Below are 18,831 nucleotides of genomic sequence, written 5' to 3' on the forward strand. Positions count from 1 at the left end.
TTCCTTAAAGTAATATTATGATAGTGAATAAACATAATGGTGCCCATAGTTATATGTTGTTCACTCATAATATACAACTTTATTATTTAAATGCAGTTTTTTTTAGAAACACAAATTAATCTATGAGAATTATTTTGCACTGCAAACATTTTGGCTTATTTGGAAGATGAAATTAAGAGCAGTTCTAAATAGTCTGGTAGTTACAACACGGTAATTTAACAAATCCTGCTTAATTTAGCTATTTAGAAACAGGAAAGCCGAGAATGCCAGATTCAAGTCATTTTAAGTTGGCCAATTCTGTTGAAGATGTCAAGAAAAGGAATACAGGAATTGATAGCTAATGGTAAAGCCATAATTAATTCTAAGGAAAAATGTGTGGTAAAAAATGAACACGTAATGGAGCCATTCCTACAGTAGTGTCTTTTTTGTTCTCTTTTCGCTCTTTTGCTCTCAGGAAGTGGGAACTTTTTTGAGAAATAAAAAGGTTAGGAAAAAGATTAGTAAACTTCAAATATGTTGGTTTTAATTTCAGTCAGACCACAAAAGCTTTCTTTATAATTTACAAGGAAATATTACCCCCAGCATAAAGTTTGCTGTGCTATCCGGTCACAACAGCAGAGTAGGTGGGAATTGCTGTGGGAATGGATCTTAGTACTATGTCAGCATGGTCATAGGTACATGGAAATAAAATAAAAACAGATCTTAAGGTTTCAGTATATTGCCAGCTATAAGATTATTAGTCTCATTAAAGAAAGCACAAAAGCATAATAAACAGATTTGTACTTCTAAACATTTAAATTTTGTTTTTTATATAAATTCTGAATGTCTTGTGTAGCTTCAACTGTTACGAGATAACCGGTCAGAAAGAGGACACAAGAAGAACAATTCAGTAAAAACAGCCAGCAGGTAAGTTTATAATACAGTGCAGTTTACATTCTAATTAAATCACAAGCTAATATTTTACCTAGTTGGATAACTGCTAATCATATAGTGAGATGCAATGACTATCTCTGCCTCTGACTGCTTAAAAGGGAGGCACAGGTAACGCCGAATATAATCTTTTTTATATAATCAGAGAAACAAGTTAATACATATAGAATAAAATAAATATTTGTTTCTTTTTTTTGTATGTCTTCTATGTCTGTCTGCTATCTGTTTATCTCCATAGCATATTTAGGAACAGTAAAGCACAACTGTCTTTAAAATGAGATTTGATTTACCATGAATAAAATAGCAGTTCCTCTGTTTATCACATATTTTTCACAAGCATTACAAGTGCAATTACCATTGTTTGTTCACAATACTAGAAATGAGAGTTACAGTTACAGAATCAAAAGGTTGATAGAAATATTAAGACTTGGATTTTATGGCCAGTGAATCCATTAGTAAAATAACACAGTTGATTTTTTCCCCAAAAAAAATTGATCTCTGGAGGATGTGAAAATTGCTCCAATCGGCAGGTTGAGTGATACTAAAGGAAAATATAAAATTAAAATCAATAATCTATTTGGTGGGGAGTTGTTTATTTATTTAAATATAGCTCACATTTAATCATGTTCTATTTTATCAGATGCATCTTTGTTGAGCTTCAGATTATTTTCATATACCAAGTCAGTTATATTTGTATGTTTATACTATCTTCTATTTTGATACTCTGTAATCATGAGGGTGCTGAAAAATAAAAGTTGGGGCTGAAGATAGATTAGAACAAAAACTTCTGGTGGTAAAGCATTTTTCTTTCATCAGGTTTGTCAAAATCTCTTTTAAAATGAACGATTGTCCATTTTCTCCTGATGATTCAGATGACTATGTTTTTGTTACATAGATGTAACAAATTCAGTAGCATTAAAGTGATTCTTATTTGACCTTCTAGAAGCAAGATATGGCAATCTTGCCTTTTTTCCACAAATCATCTGTTCATTGGGACAGACTTTTAATTTACCTTAGATAAGAAAATTTTTAATTGCAATACATTTTTGCCAAAAATAAGTGAAACCATCAATTACAGCATTTTTCAACAGCCGTGAATAGATGTGGTTAGTAAAATAATATATTGAATTTTGCATTTCATAACCAGAAATATCATAATTTAATGTGGATTTTGTGGTATATAATAATAGTATCAAAGAGAGAAATACTATGTATGCAATTGGAATATAAAATAGAGGCTATCAGTTGATTTAAAAAAAACTGTGCTTTTTTATATTACCCTGTCCATTGAAATGTCAATCCAATAGAAGAATAATTTCAGGCTCTCTGGACTGAAAAATCCTATGAAAGTAGAGTGAAATTAGGCAAGTAGTGGAGAGCCAATTGGGAAATTAACATGCAGTATTTTGAAAGAAGCAGGCAAAGACTTCGCAAGTTCTAAAAGTGGAGAGGGCCAGTCAGGCTATTAATGGGGAAGGAAAAAGAGAGGTTGGGGTACCATCATTCTGAAACTTTGGGAAAAAATCTTGCCCCTTTCATCTTCTGTTCTGCAACTTGATATGGTTAAACATAAGGAATAGCTGTATCAGGACAGAATGCCCCAAGATCATCCAGATTGACTTGGCTCCAGAGACTAGCAACTAGATCAGACATGTCTAACTTGCGACGTCATATGACATCACGCAACATATCACAGCTTTTTCTCCATTGCCAGCAATGGGGTGGGTGCGGTTTCCTGGTGACATGTCCGGCCTGCGGGCCAGCAGTTTGACACCACTGAACTAGATCCTTTGATCAAAGCACTGGTTTGCCCTAATTTCTTTTTTTCTTTTAAACAAACAAATAAGTACATAAATAGGAAAACTACAGACGTGTTTTATTATCAATTTATTATTACCAAAATGACAACACAAGAAACTTTGCAGTAAAAAGGAAGCAGTTAGAACTTTCTGACAGCAGTTGATAATAGCAGCCTGAGCTTGAAATTTAACTCAGTTTTGACAATTTTAGCTGCTCAACTAATAAATCATTCACCTTATCCCACTTTTATAATCCTGGCTGAGATTTGCAGCAAACAATTTAGTCCCCTTAATGCAGAAGGAGAAATCAATCCAAACTGATTTGAATGCCAGTTTGCTTTGTCAAATTGTACCCAGATATTAGATCAGATAATTAGATCAAGCTTGAGCACCCAATGATGTTTTCTTAAGTAACCAGTCTCCCTCTCTCACTCTCATAGGATATTTAAATTTCTATCACAGTTTCCAAGCTGAGTAGGGCTTTAACATTAGCTTAGTTTGATGTTCGGCCATCCATTGTTCTAGAAAATAACTTTCATTAACCAATTGTATCTAAAGGCCTAGGCACTTTAGATTCACTGCAGTAACTTCCAAGATTGGTAAAATTAGGACCCAGAGTGTTGGGGACAATATGCTGATATTGTAAACCACCCGGAGAGTGCTGTGAAGCACTATGTGGTAGTATATAAGACTAAGTGCTATTACTATTTAGTGAAAACACTTCAAAAGAGAGAAAAGTGATTGTGAGGAGGTGGAAAGATAATGTGGTTTGGCTAACAAAGGCTTGAACAGAAATATAGAGTTGATGACATAAAATATCTAAGGCGAGGAGAGGGGATTGATATAATAGGATCCATTTTAGAATTCTCAAGTAAATTGTACTTCAACAACTAGAAATGAGTTTAAGCTATTTGTCTCTTTTATGCATTGTTCCTTAACACAGAAATGTTCCTAAACATAATCTTTTGTTTTAATTAGAATTTAAAAATGAGTTCCTATGCCACAGTAGTAGAAAATTTCCACAAAAAATATTTACCTTTGATTCTGTTTTAAATGCTGTTTCTCAATATTTTCATAGATTTTTTAGCCTTGGTATTCTGAATTTTGTGCTCTGATCATATTAGTGATTAACATCAGATGTGTGTTACCTGTGACTTCTTTGTAAGACAAAATATTGGTTTAGATTTGCCTTGGTCATAGTCATATATTTCTGATCAATTCCAGCTCATGCCCAATTATATTACATTCCATTAATATAATTCAGCAGATGTTGATATTTAAGTGCTTTCAGGCATTCACATCTTGGACAGCTGTCTTAGAGCTTGGGGAAAAGGCAAACATTTAGAGTTAAATGCTGAACATATGCTTAAATTACTAATTAGAAGCAAGGAAAAAACCCCACTACATTATCCTTTCTGAGGACAGCAAGACTCTAATACAGGTATTTAAAAATCTTTTTTGGTTGGCATAAAGTTCATGAGTCTCTAGAGGCACAGTGATGGAGCACATTAAGAATAACTCTACAATTGGACTTCATTTTTTGGCAGGTTTTCTTTCTCAGAAAAATTACAACCTGCTTACTGCTGCTGACTCTACAAGAGGCTCTGAGTTTGAATAAGGCTTAGAATACTTAGCAGGTGTTCGTGTACCATGGACACAAGTCTATTTGTAAAAGAAAAAGGTTCCTGTCCCACACACAGACACACACTCATGGTCACATTTGTTACTGTTCCTTGTAACAAATGTATTGGCATTAATGGCCAAATCTCAATGTGCTGGAATAAAATGAAAAGAGTGTGTCAGGATTGAATTCTTCCATCACATGGAACATTTAAGTATATAAAAAGGGATGATCATAGCTCTTCTTGGTAAATACAATAACACTTTGAACAGTGTGGAAGCAGATGTTTCAGTGTGCATTATGTTGATGATGTCATTGTTCTAACTAAGCCTGAGGAAAGACTTCATAACTAGGCAAACCAATAACTAAATCCAGTGTAGAATTCTGATTATACTTCCTCTGTTCCACATAACCGTAACAGCCATGTCTATTTTCAATTGCATTTTTTTTATTAAGAAGCAAATTGTTATACAGGCTTTTGTACAATAGGCTAGAAGGGAAAATCAAAACACAGTTAGAAATTTCTTAGTATACCTTTGCCAATGTGTTACATGTATATCCTATAGTTCCTCTAAGCAAGATTTATCCTTACTGCACCTCTCGAGGATCTAAAGCACGGGTGTCAAACTCGTCACGTGATGTGTCGCGACGTATCGCAACTCTTTTTGTATTGCCAGCAATGGGGTGGGCCCGGCTTTGGTATGATGAAACCGGCCCATGGGCCGGCAGTTTGACACCCTTGATCTAAAGGCTGAAAGACTTGGATGAAGGTTACATTTTCTACTTCATAGCAGGAACACCTTTTATTTTTAAAGCTGTGTAGAAAGAAATATTTTGGTTGCTGAACTTTACTGTCCTCTGTGTCTTAATATCTCCTTTCAAATACAGCAACAAACAATTTACAATTTTTAATGAACTCAACTATTACTTTCTCTGGATTCCATCCTATATATTGAAAAAAAGAGAGAGAGAGAGACAAAGAGAGCTCTCCTATCTTTCTATCAAAAGCTGAGTGTAAAATAAACTCTTATAAGATAAACACAATGATTTATGCAACTTTATGATTGAAGAGGAATTTTTTTTTCTACACAGATGCTTCTGCAGTGCTACTTTTTTAAAAAAAAATGGAAAAAAAATGCCTCAGAAATCTCTTTACAGTTTTGTTTTCTGTTCTGGTATAAAATTGAGTAATACGTTACTTGCAAAATAACTATATATTTCTGAGAAATAAAACTTTCTTAAAATATGTGTTTTAATAGGAGGAAAGTGCTATTTGTATACTTCAACATTTTACTTATATTATTAGACAATAATATACTTCATTTTGTTATGAACAATGCATGAGATTTCAGTCAACTGATTTGACTGAGCAGTGAAATAAGTAGGACATGTAATTTCATTTCATTTCATTTCATTTATTAAATTTGTATACCGCCCTTCTCCCGAAGGACTCAGGGCGGTGAACAGGGCACATATAAATAGAAAATACAAAAATTAAAAGAGAATTAAATAATCGCCCAGATAAAACAGTAACAATATAAAAACCCATTAAAAACCCTGACATCCCCCATCAGGCCAGGCCAGCTTGTTCAAATAAATGGGTCTTCAGACCGCGCCGGAAGGAGCGAAGGTCCAGTAGTTGTTCCAATTTATAAAAGTTCTCCATATTTATTAAATATATGACAAATCTCAGAAAATTAAGAAATAAGCCCAAGGTTTATGTTTTCTAGATGGCTCCCAGAAAAAGGCTTGTGGGAGGCCTATCCTATACAGTATAGTACAGGGAGTCCTCAACCTATGGCTACAATTGAGCCCCACATTTCCGTTGACAGTAGTTAAGTAAGTTTTGCCCAATTTACAACCTTTCTTGCCACAGTTGTTAAGTGAATCACTGCAGTTGTTAAGTTAGTAACATGGTTGTTAAGTGAACCTGGCTTCCCATTGGCTTTGTCAGAAGGTCGCAAAGGTGCACTGCAGGACACTGCAACTGTCATAAACAACATGCATGACAATAAGTTGCCAAGCATCTGAATTTTGATCACATGGCCATGGAGATGCTGCAACTGTTGTGTCAAAAAGTTACTTTTATCAGGGCTGTTGTAATGTTGATCATTAAATGAATGGTTGTAAGTTGAGGACTACCTGTATTTTTCTTCATAATATAACTTGCCCTGTCTTGCACCAGCATTTAACTCTCTAGGTTGCAACATGTTACATACAAAAAGGGAGTGATGCTTGATGAAAGTTGCCACAGAATCATTCTTACTACAATAGAAACGTTTGGTCTGTGAAACAGAGTGTTTAGATATTTCCAGATACTTATTTCAAGTTCTTCAAATTCTGAGTGGACCATTGAAGTACAGACATACTGATTTACGTTGCTGAAGAGCAATTTACATAAGAAAGCCATGGGTGTTACTGCAAATGATCATTGTGAGAGTCAGAGGACTCCCAAGGAAAATTCCCTGGGAATTTATGGGCATACTGCAATTCCCATAGCAACTTTCCACATTCTAATTTGGTATCACAGCTTCTAAGTGGAATGCAGAAAGCTGCAGTTTAGTTGTAACCTTCAACTAAATTGTGTATTTTCTACCTTTCATTTCAAGCAGTTTTGGTGAACAGAACTGTGAACAAAAATCCATTATGTGAATGGCAATAGAAGGGCACAGTATATCATCATATGGGCTGCACACATATAACATGTGGAAGACAATCTATTTTTGCATCAGTAATTTTAAAACTATAGGATAATATAGCTGGACAATGTTGCATTTCAAGGAATGTCTTCTATATCAACTATCTCTCTTTCTAACTGTTGTAGTTTCCCTTTTTCAACCTGCAAATAACAATGCTTCACCATTCTCATAGTGGTGATTTGATTTTTCTTTCTTTTGTTTTATGCTTTTTCACATTGTTCTTGATTCAGGTAGCTTAATTAGGTGAAACTATCAGGTGGCAAAAGGGAAAATAAATATCTTGTGATCTATTAGCTTTCTTTCTCTTCAAGATAGCAACTGACTTTTAAATTGCATTTTAAAACCTAGTATGAATCTTCTAAACCACAATTGAAAACCAGAGTACTACTTTGAAAAGTGCAACAGATACAATTTGCACACATTTTGTGGGATCTACATTGAAGAGGATAACATTCAGTTTTACAGGATTATTTTCAAGTATCAATAAAAGCATAATACATTTTAAAAACCAAATGACAAGTTAGAGGTTGGAAACCCAGAGTACTTACAATTTAGAAACAATTATCTATATTGCTTAGTGTTAATGTACACAGGCCACAATGAGAATTTAATGTATGCATTCTCCTCTTCTGTATCACTTTATGGTAAGGTGCATGAAGGGGCCCAAAAGCTTTTCTACTGAAAGAGAGCAAGTTCAAATCCTTATCTATTTTTCTAGCTCTGATTACATGACAGGCTGTGTACCCAGATGTTTCCACAATTCTCAGAAAAGAAAGAGAGGACAAAGAAAAATGCAAAGCTATAGAGTAGACACTTTCTTCAGTTCTGAGGGACCAAAGCACCAGAGGCAAGAAAAGAAACAGTAGAAACTAATCAAGGAGAGAAGCAACCTGGGATTAAGGAGAAACTTCCAAACAGTGAGGACAATTAAACAGTGGAACAGCTTACCTTCAGACCTTGTGGATGCCTCGTCACTGGAGGTTTTTATGAAGAGATTGGACAAACAACTTGTCTGAAATGATATTGGATCTCCTGCTTGAGCAGGGGGTTGGACTAGAAGACCTCCAAGGTCCCTCCCACCTCTCCTTATTGATTGTACATACTGTATGTAGCTAGGTCACATGATCAGGCAAACCTTTTTACTGTAGATACACTTCTGTTTTTCCCCATCAGCATCTTTCCCTTCCTGCATTCTTTTTTTTTACTGATTCAGAAACAAATTCACTAGGAAAAATATATGGCTTTTCCACAACTACTTAATGCAGGCTGCTCGCCTTTATTAGTTGGGACACTAGTGGTATTATTCCTTTCAGGTAGCTGACCTTATATTTACTAGTTTGTGGAAATTGAGGGCTCCTTACAGCTCTAAGGTCCATGCTTTTTGTGACCAAGACCACATTTATCCCCAGAAAGTATCTCTATTGAGGTAAGGTTTTTGTGCTTAGCCTTGTCATTCCTGGAATTCATTTGATTTATTTAAATAATTTATCAATATTCAAGCAATGCATTTGATACTTCTTTTTAAAATAAAACATCTTTTTCTAGTAGGCAAGCCCAACTCTAGGTAGTCCTCGCCTTACAGTCATTCATATAGAGACTGTTCAACTTAAAGCACTGAAAAATGACTGCACCTCACTCTTATAACTGTAGCAACATTCCCATGGTCATGTGATCAAAATTTGGGCCTCTGGACCCAGCATGTGTTTACTGTGGTTGTGACATTTCATGGTCATATGACTACTATTTCAGACCTTCACAGTTGACAACCATAGTCAATGGGGTAAACTGGATTCACTTAACAACCATATGATTTACTTAACTGCAGTGATTTGCTTAATAACTATGGCAAAAATAGGTTGTAAAATTGGGCATGACTCACTCAACAACCACTTTACTTAGCAACAGAAATTCTGGTCCCAATTGAGGTCATAAGTCAAGAACTACCTGCAGTAGTGCGTTCCCCAAATCTTTTTCATCTTCACATTTACAATTAATGAAAACCTAGGTCCTAGCAGAAAAGAATTCCTAAGGAGCTATGCCTAAGAACCAAATCACAGCTTGTGGCTGCAGCTTGTAGTTTTTCTGGATCCAGTGATTTCCCTTTGCAAAAAATTTGACAGCATTGTCAAAATTCTGTTGTGTACAGAATTCTTCATGGACTATAGATTTGTCATAGGAAAGTTGATATCCAATCATAGAAGATAAAAGTGCTCTTTTCCATGAGCCAAGCAAATATGAGTTGATATATTTTCTTTTTGCTATGTCCAGCTTTGTTTGACAGTTCCACCAAACAGAAATATGATGCATATTATGAGAAAACTAAAGTGCTTAATTTTAAAACTTGTTTAACCAAACTGGGGATCCTGAGAAAAAATGTTAACTTCCTCAGTGAAGACTTAGTAGCCTTAGTTCTCATTAAGTACCGTGTCCCTGATTTAGGTAGAAGCAAATGGATTTGAAAAGAACTGATTAAAATACAGAAGACACGCTGATTGAAACACTGCAGGAATCATAAATCAATCAATCAATCCAGAAGTATGGGGCAATACTAGAAATAATATAATATATCATTGGTGAATTTTATTTTGTTTTCTGAACACTTAAGAATTTGGCATTAATAAACTCCATTAGTATTCTTCTTAATGTAAGTTGCAATTTATGCAGATATTTATCTCACAATGTATTTTTATTATTGCTTGATATAATATTAAGATATTAAGCTATTTATTAAATGTATTAAATTTAAGTTGCAGAATAATATGCCATCTCTGATTATGAAATCTTGCCCAATTCATGGCGATTCCACACTTTCTGATTTTGAATAGTTTCTTTTGTGCTCTGGCTGTCTGATGGTGTCTAGATGTCATGCTTGTTTGGTAGCCTTGTTCCTTTTATTGCTAATCATTCTGAACATAACTGCCTTTTTCAATGAGTTTTAGTGCATGATGTGGCCAAAATAAGACAGAATTCTGTGATTTTGCCTTTCAGCAATATGACTGGCTTTATATACTCCAGTAGTTGTTTGTTTGTCACTTTTGTGTCCAAGGAATGGGCAGAAGTCTTTTTCCAACACCACAGTGCAAATAAGTCAACTTCCTTCCTGTCTGGTTTTTGATGGTCCAACTTTTGCAACTGTAGCTAGCTTTGGGAAACACAATAGTGTGGACTAATCAGCATTTAATCTGATGTCCTTGTTCTTCCATGCTCGATTTATGCTTATCGTTCCTGTGTGGAATTTGAAGCTTTAATTTTGGATCCCATTCACTGCTTTGATTAATCTGCAATTCTTGGAAAATGAATTCTTGCATGCATTCAATCTCTTCACTATCAATTGTTATTTTGATATTTCCATCCCTTGCAGTGGTCATGAACTTCTTCATTTTGATATAAAGGAAGAGGCCAAATTTCTTGCTTTCTTTTTTTAATCCTTTTGATCAGATATTTGTGGCCTGATGACAGGGCCATCATGGAAGGGAAGATGGTATAATGGAATGCAGTGAAGTGGCAGTTTACCAGGAAGGAGAGAGCCCATTTCCAAGATACAGGAAAATCAAACATTTTAGTTAAATGTTCTTAACAAAAAATGCTTTTTATCATTTTGGGGATGAATAAAAGTTTAGCATTTTATCTCTTCAAAGCTATATCTGATACTATTATCAGATATCAGACTATTATCCAGTAGCAGAGAAAAGGAAGAAAAAAAAAGTCAAAAGGTTCTAGAGCCAACTGCAGGAAGTCATTGATAGTGTGCCAAGGTCTTGTTCCTGTTTTCAGAGAATGTCATGATTTTAGTTACGTGACACCCTGGATAACAAGGTAAGATCAAGTACGGAGTTTGCTTCATGAAAGAATATACAAGAAAAATAAATTAAGATGCAATTCACTGCAGTACAGTCCTTTTTGAATCATATGTTCAGTAGAGTCCAGATGCCATATGATAAAAAAGCTTTTAAGAATTAAGAACTATATGATAATATGCTTTTTTTAAAAAAATCTGTAATTTTGCCTTTTTCTAATGGTTTTTTTATATTAAATGTAGAAAAAAATAGAATATTAGGTATGATTATATAGAATAACAGTATCATCCCCAACACTTTTTAGGAAACAAATCTAATAATTTTGATGGATTTAGAGTTACAACAAGGAAAGTAGCCTTGTTTATTGAAGCAAATTTCTACATTTTAAAATTTAAAATCTTAGTTTTATATATTCATATCAATTATCAGTTCCAGAAGATGTGTTACCATTAGTATTTGTACTAATGTATTTGTTATTTATTAAAATCATGTGCTTGAAGTTTTCCTAGTCCCATTCCCTGTGCAAGACAGAATTTCTAAGACCATCTCAAACAAATTAGTGATCAACATTTATTTGTAAACCTACAGGAGAACAAAAGCTATAATAGTCTGTTTCCAAGATTATTGCATAACCATTATAAGATAAAATAGTATCACTGATGGGGAATTCTGGGAGATAAAGTCCATACATCTTAAAGTTGTCAAATTTGAAAAATGCTGATGTAGAACATACCAATTTTCTGGTTGGTGTTCATTATCCTGTTGTGTTACAATAAGAAAACCCATTAATAAAATTATGTCAAAGTTGGGATATAGGAAAGACAAGGTTAGGGACAGATTATTATGGACAAATCTATCGATGTGGTCACAAAGAGTTGAAAACTTGATGGCACATAATCAAATGAGGGACTTTACAGGCTACTTTCTGAGGTTTGTAAGAATTTAGCATAAGGTAGTTTTCCCATATGCTAGTCATAAATAACTTTTCTGTACAGTTTTCATTTTAAAGAAACTCACTTCTTCAAAAGTGCTTTTTAAATCAGCATATATGGAGGTTTCTCTTCTAATAATACAACTTCAGAGTCTCAGTAAAGCCAAGTGAACTGTAATAGATTTAGTCCTCGTTTATCAGTTATAACAGTTGTTCATAGTTATTAAAAGATGTAGGGTTAGTAACATTTCAATGTCATGTACAGTTTTTAGGAGACTGTAGAAATTAAAACACCAACCATATTCTGTCTTAGTTTTGAGTACAGTGGCTGGTAAGAATTATTTGGGAAAGTTACAAGAAATAATTGCTGTGCAGCATAATAAAGTATGAAATTAAATTAAATTATAAAGGAAATAGATATTCAAAAGGGAAGGAGCATATACGTAGATAAATCTTTTTTAAAAAAATAGCTGCTAATGCATTTTAAGTATCATAATTTTTTCCTGTGATTCAGAATTTGATATTTTATTACGTCTACTCTTGTAATTTGTCACTTAAGAAGAGCAAACACTTTATATTATATATTTTAATATAAATAAATATTGAAATCTTCTGTTTGCTGTTTTACTTAATGTTAGAAGATATGAGAATAAGCATGCATGTTTGGTCTGCTCGTGTAAATTCATAGTAGTCTGGCTTTTCCAGCCAATTTTTTCCCTTTGCCACAATTCTGTTGCCACCTTGGTACTTGCAGGCCTGCTTCACAGTTGTACAGCTGATGCCTTGTCGAGGCTTATATCCTTCTTAGTGACAATGAGTGTTCTTGCCAAATGCCAGGGACCATAGTCGCATCTGTTTGTCTTCTGAGCTTGTCTGAGGCTGTTCAGAACACTCTTTATCCAGAGGGCAGCTTTAACTAGGCTTAATACTCTGGAAAGCTCTGTTTGTAAATGTGTACAAAGAGGCGACATGTTTCTGTTGTCTTTCCTTTAGAATTATTCCCTTTGACACAACTTGCTCGAGTCCCTGTCACCGGCATGTCAACAGCCAGGTTTTCAGGCAAGGTGGTCTTAACAAGTTCTCTAGCCCTGCCATCTAGTATCCCAAGCTCTCTGCCAGAATATTGTTTATAAATGATAGCTTGCAGCTATCTATGGATAAATAGAGAGGAATCAAGGGAATTAGCTCTTTTTAATCTTCAAGGCTACAGTTTCATGCTAAGAAACATATAGGCAAGGCTCTTAGTGACATTTTGTTTTCTCAGGTCCCAGTGAAGCTATTTGAAATGTATAATTAGGCAAGACATTAATATTTGGTAAATATTAATTTAATTTTATCATAGACTTTTTTATTTTTTGCTTTTTCAAAAAGTAACTATATGCCAAGAAGACCTTGAGAGGAGCTTATATAAGATAACTAGAAAAAGTAACATCATTAAAACAATATAAATCTATTATTTAAAGAAGTTGCTGTTATGATTACAGCTTTGTCCCCTACCTCATTTCCTGCTTACAGGCATTTGCTTCTCTCCAAGGGGAAGTGGGCTTTACTTTCAATTATGATTGTAGCATCTAATCTCTGTTAAAAGCTTGATATTTTGGGTAGGACTCATAGTGTTTTCTTTAAAAAAAGAATTTTTGATATCATAAAACATCTTAAAGACAACTTCAGAAGCACCGTTTACAATGAAAACTAGATAGGTAAGTGGACTCACTCGTTCTGCTTTTGGCTGTAAGATAAACTTCCCAGGTATTATTCACAGAGCTTTTCATAGAAATAGATAATTATTACTAGAATAGATTTGCAATTTGAGGAAACTATTGTGTGTATAAAATCATCTCCTTCAAATTCCTTTTTAGATTCACTTTTCACCATGTCATATCAACATGCAGAATAGCTGTTTAACTTTTGTGTTTTATTGGAGAGGGCAGGGGATATTTTTAGTAATAATTATTCATTTTCCATTTCTTATCATAGTGTTTAATTGTTTTCAGCCTGCTGGAAATGCCTTTTCCGCAAAACAGTAGCATTTTTTTTAAAAAAAGAAACTCACTATTAGTGAGTACCTTAGTGATCAAATTGCTATGCTTTTGCAGAGATGAATGATTCATTTATGCTGAAGAAACAGAGCTGCCTTTCACACATCCATTGATTTTAAATTAAAAAGCAACTGTGATGTTTTGCACAAAGGGTGACAACTATAACAAAGTAGTCCTTACTTAGTGTTGTTTGATACAACTTCATTGTATGTGCCAAGCAAGTAACAGAGAGGGGGATCTAAATTCCATAATCTAACTGATCAATAATCCAGATATCTCAATGCAGTGTAACAGATAATCAATCTGAGCCGAATTACTTAAGCAAAGCTAGCTATTATTCTTGCTACTAAGGTCTTCAGGTTCAATTGGCTGACTTGATTATTTTTTATCTTTCATCCTATTTGAATTCTGGTTTCCCTCTTTCTCATGCAATTTCATACTCTTCATTATATCAGTCCTAGCCTGAGCCATATTTAGAAGTCCACTGCTTTTGATGATAAATAATTTTAGGAGCTGGTTTCAGCAAAGAAGGAAAGTTTAAGTTATATTAAATTTTCTGCTTGTAATCTTGTTGTGATGGGGGTTTCCCGATACTCCCATGTAACACCTCTACTCCGCGAGCTGCATTGGCTTCCGGTTGCCCTTCGGGTGAGATTCAAGGTGCTGGTAATGACCTATAAAGCCCTAAATGGTGAGGGTCCGGGATATCTGAGGGAACACCTGCTGCCAGCATCAAGCTCCCTTCGTCCAGTGCGCTCCCACAGGGAGGGTCTTCTCAGGGTGCCGCCGGTAAAAGATTGCTGGCGGGTAACACCCAGGGGGAGGGCCTTCTCAGTGGGTGCGCCTGCCCTCTGGAACCAGCTGCCCGTGGGGCTGAGGACTGCCCCCGACCTCCGTTCATTCCGCCGGGACCTGAAGACCTGGCTCTTCGAGCTCTCTGACCCAGGCTGAGAATTTTAATTTTAATTTTAATTGGGGGCTTTTACTTTTTCAGGGACTGTTGTAATTTTCTTAATCGTTTTTAACTTTTGTATTTCTTGTTTTAATTACCCTGTAAACCGCCCTGAGTCCTTCAGGAAAGGGCGGTATACAAATCTAATTAAATAAATAAATAAATAAATAAATCTTTCCATTCTTTAAAGCCAAAAATTTAACATTCTATGAAATCTAATTGGTTAGAACATTGACATCAGGTATTTCTGACTCCTGGTGATTTTATAGGCAAGTGCTCTCCATGCTACACTGTCAAGCACAGCTTCTTTCAATTGTTGGATATTCATCTTTGTATCAGCTTTGATGGTATCAAGCCAGCAACTTCTTTGTGTGCCCCTTCTTCATCCACTAATCATTCCTAGCATTATTGACTTCTTCGATGAATTTGTATGCAAGACATGGCCAAAGTAAATCAGATGTAAGTCTTGTCATTTTGGCTTCAAGTGATGTTTCTGGTTTTATCCAATTCAGTACCTCCCTGTTGGTTATTTTGGATGTCCATGGTATATCCAATAATTTACATCAGCACCACAGTTCAAAGGCATTGATTCTTTCTCGATCAGCCATTATTAGTGTCCTATTTTCACACCCATACATCATTACCTGAAGGCAGGACAAGAAGCAATGGATGGAAACTAATCAAGGAGAGAAACATTCTAGAATTAAGGAGAAATTTCCTGACAGTGAGAACAATTAACCAGTGCAATAACTTGCCTCCAGAAGTTGTGAATGATCCAACACAGGAAGTTTTTAAAAAGAGATTGGTTTCCTGTCCCTTCCAATTCTGTTATTATAGGAAAGAGTATTGCTCTAAATAGCCTGCTTTTTATTTATATTAATATCTCTGCTTTTCCAGATACTATTCGTATTAACCATTGCAGTGTGGTCTAACATTATCCTGTGTTTGATTTCAGGTGTAAAACTGCCATATTGAACAAATTTTGATCCAAGGAAGATAAATTCTCAAACTACTTCAATTTCCTTCTTGTTTATTTTAAACGTGCATCTGCAGCTGTTGTCATTATCTTTGTTTTCCTGAATTTAAAACTCAGTCCTACTTTTTCACTTTCATCCTTGATTTTCCAGTTCATTCCAGGTCATCCTTATTTTTTAGCAAATCATGTTGTATCACCTGCTTATCTAAAATTATTTATGGTTCTTCCTCCAATCTTCACTCCCAAATCAGGCAGTTCCAGGTCTAATTTTTGCATGATCACTTCAACATACAGATGGAACTAAAATGGTGATAAAATACATTCCTGTCTAATTCCCTTACTAATCCTGAATCTATCTGTATCACCATTGTGCTCTACATAATCAAAAGCTTTTCTGTAATCGATAAAACACATATAGATACCCTTTTGATATTCACATGCTTTTTCCTGCTTCATTCCTGTCTTTAATGTTTCCTTGCCAGACTGAAAAGCTGCATCGCATCATTTTAACTACAGCAAACATGACCATAGTATGTCCTTCTTGTTAACTTCTTCCAGATGTTGGCACTGCTTCTCCCACTGCCTATTTTGTCTTTCCTGGCTTCACAGTGGAAAATTGCATTCAGCCTTTTGACTTACCTTTGGCTTTGGCTACCTGAACAATGATCAGCTATTTTGATGGTGTTGTCAGATAGCCACTTATTTCTTCTCTTTGGTTTTTGGTCATGATATATACTTTCCAGCAATTTCCATGATGTTACCTTGGATCTCCCACCACTGTTCTGTTGGATGGTTCCCTTGTAGATTCAATGATAAACAACTTCAAAATGAAACAAAATATATTTCTTTTCCATTTTGTTTTAAAACTCAAGTCAATTTTTTAAAAGATGCCACAAGTTTACAACTTATGAAAGACTATTGTTTACTTTTTTCCTCTGTTTAGTCAGAAAGGCTGCCAAATTGAGTAGTTTAAAGTATTAATGTACATTATTTATTTCTACGGTTATTTATAGTATATCACTCCTGCTTCCTGTTTATCAAGAAACTTGATTAGATTTTAGTTTTAGAGGAACTATAGATTTCCATTCTTACTGACATTGTTTTAACACTATCATGAATTTTATTACATCAACTTCCCAATATAACTGCTTGCTTACCATTTTGCCTACATATCTCTGATTTCATTGCAGACAGACAAGCGTCCATTTAGGATCCTTATGTATGGGTGATATCAAACGAAGAAGAAAAGCAGCGCCATTGCCAGGACCTGCTGGTAAGCAGATTCAGCATAATTAAATATGTTATTTATACATACATACAATATATACACATACAGCATAAATATGTGGAGGTATGTGTGTGTGTGTGTGTGTGTGTGTGTACACATAAACACACACACATATATATACATACACACACACACACACACACACATGACCTGGCAAAAGGGTTTTGAGGCTGCAGATCCTTTAAACCCAAGAGGGAATTAGCAATTACTAGGAAATTAATTAATTAGTGGGGTTCGGTTCTGAGTAATGTGCATGTGATTGCAGATTAAGTGTTAAAAATGATCTAAAGCTGAGGAAAACAATATAAGTAGCTCAGTTATTGACCCTGATCTATTCTTTTCAATTTCTTTGTGTAGAAAATATGTTCTTCATTGGAGGTATTAATTCTGATTTGGACCATAGAAATAAGTTTCCTCTTTCCATCACAACTCTGTGCTAGCTACTCTCCTTATAACTAATGTTAACTAAATGCATAGTAGCAAATAAAATTAAGAACAGCCTATTTCTCTTGCCTGTATTTAGAAGTAGAGATTTTAGAGTTCCAATTTTGCGTCACAGCGAGATGGGATGCACGAAGGCAGAGCTCTGTCTTCCATGCCTGATTTCACCCTGTTGGGGGCCCTGAAAAGGGCCTAAAGTCGCCCCGAAGAGGAGGTGGGGTGCCTTGTTGATCACGGAGAGACTATGGTCTCTCTGTACGATTCAAGGAAAGCCTTCTAAACCGGCAGGGGAAAGACCAGCCACACCTGTGGCCGGCCATTAGCTGCTAACAAGGAAAGAACAAAAGCTTTAATTAGCACATTGTAAACAGCATGTTTGGACTGGGTGAGAATATTGATCCTTTCTTTACTATTTTACAACTGAATTTCCTGGGAAAGGCTCCCAAGAAGCTTAAAACCTCTGGATATGAATGGAAGTGGCGTTTTAAATTTTTTATGGGGGACAGAAATACACAATACTGAAGTGAAAGTAATACAAAGCTACAGTTTTGATAAATCTGAGAACTGAGATAAATTGTTAATATTTTCTCTTTGGAGAAAAAATTATTGAAGTGAAATATAAGAAATCAACCCTTTGTTTTAAGAGTGGAAAATGGACGTTGAATGACATCAAGTGGTGGATTTGAGTACTTGGCTACTTGGTGAATTTTAGCCTTAAGGGAGAACAGCTGGCAATAAAGAAAAAATATTTTGGCATATTTATCATTCGTACCTTCTTGGACTATAAATACCTACTGAGCTTGGACTTTTAATCTCAAGAGCTAGTGGGAGAGAAAGAAAAAATTAACTCTTGAATACGTCTGGCTGCAGGGAGATTGAACATTTTGAACACTTGGAACATTGTGGATTACAACCTTGCCTGATTGATACTTGAGACAAAGTATTACTATAAAATATTGATATTAGGGCTGGATTATAAAGGCTATATATATAAAGACCAGAAAACTAGAGGAAATTTTGTTCTACTCTTACTGAGACTGGTGATACTAGAGGATTTCTAGGAATAATGCCTCAGGAACACACAAATTCCTTTCAGAAGGAAATACTCTCTATGCTACAGCAAATTCATCAAGGAATTGTTGCACACAAAGAGGACATAAAAAGAAACCATAATGAGACTAAAAATAACCTAGATGATATAAAGGACCAAATCTCCAAATTTAAGCTACAACTGGAAAGCTCCCAGACAATGACTACACAGTATGAACAAATAAACCAGAAATCAGAGGGTGAAGCAGAAGAAATGGACTTAGAGGAGATAGGAGAAGGGAAATATGGACTGCCATACACAAATAAAA

The 18,831-nt window shown here is 35.1% G+C and overlaps 1 protein-coding gene across 4 annotated transcripts in view; it reads left to right on the forward strand.

The window, feature by feature from the left end:
- Positions 1-18,831, forward strand: part of GPATCH2 (G-patch domain containing 2) — a 102,728-nt gene that overhangs the window by 67,067 nt on the left and 16,830 nt on the right. For 3 of the 4 annotated variants that reach the window (XM_083348770.1, XM_083348771.1, XM_083348772.1), the window contains 2 exons: positions 836-906; positions 16,935-17,017. In XM_083348770.1, coding sequence (XP_083204896.1) covers positions 836-906; positions 16,935-17,017 — 154 coding nt within the window. Of the gene's footprint in view, positions 1-835; positions 907-16,934; positions 17,018-18,831 lie in introns of those variants that run through there. The other variant, XR_014490751.1, reaches the window with a different exon arrangement.

Source organism: Vipera ursinii (genome assembly GCF_947247035.1).
Source record: "Vipera ursinii genome assembly, chromosome: 1".
NCBI classification, from domain to species: Eukaryota; Metazoa; Chordata; class Lepidosauria; order Squamata; family Viperidae; genus Vipera; species Vipera ursinii.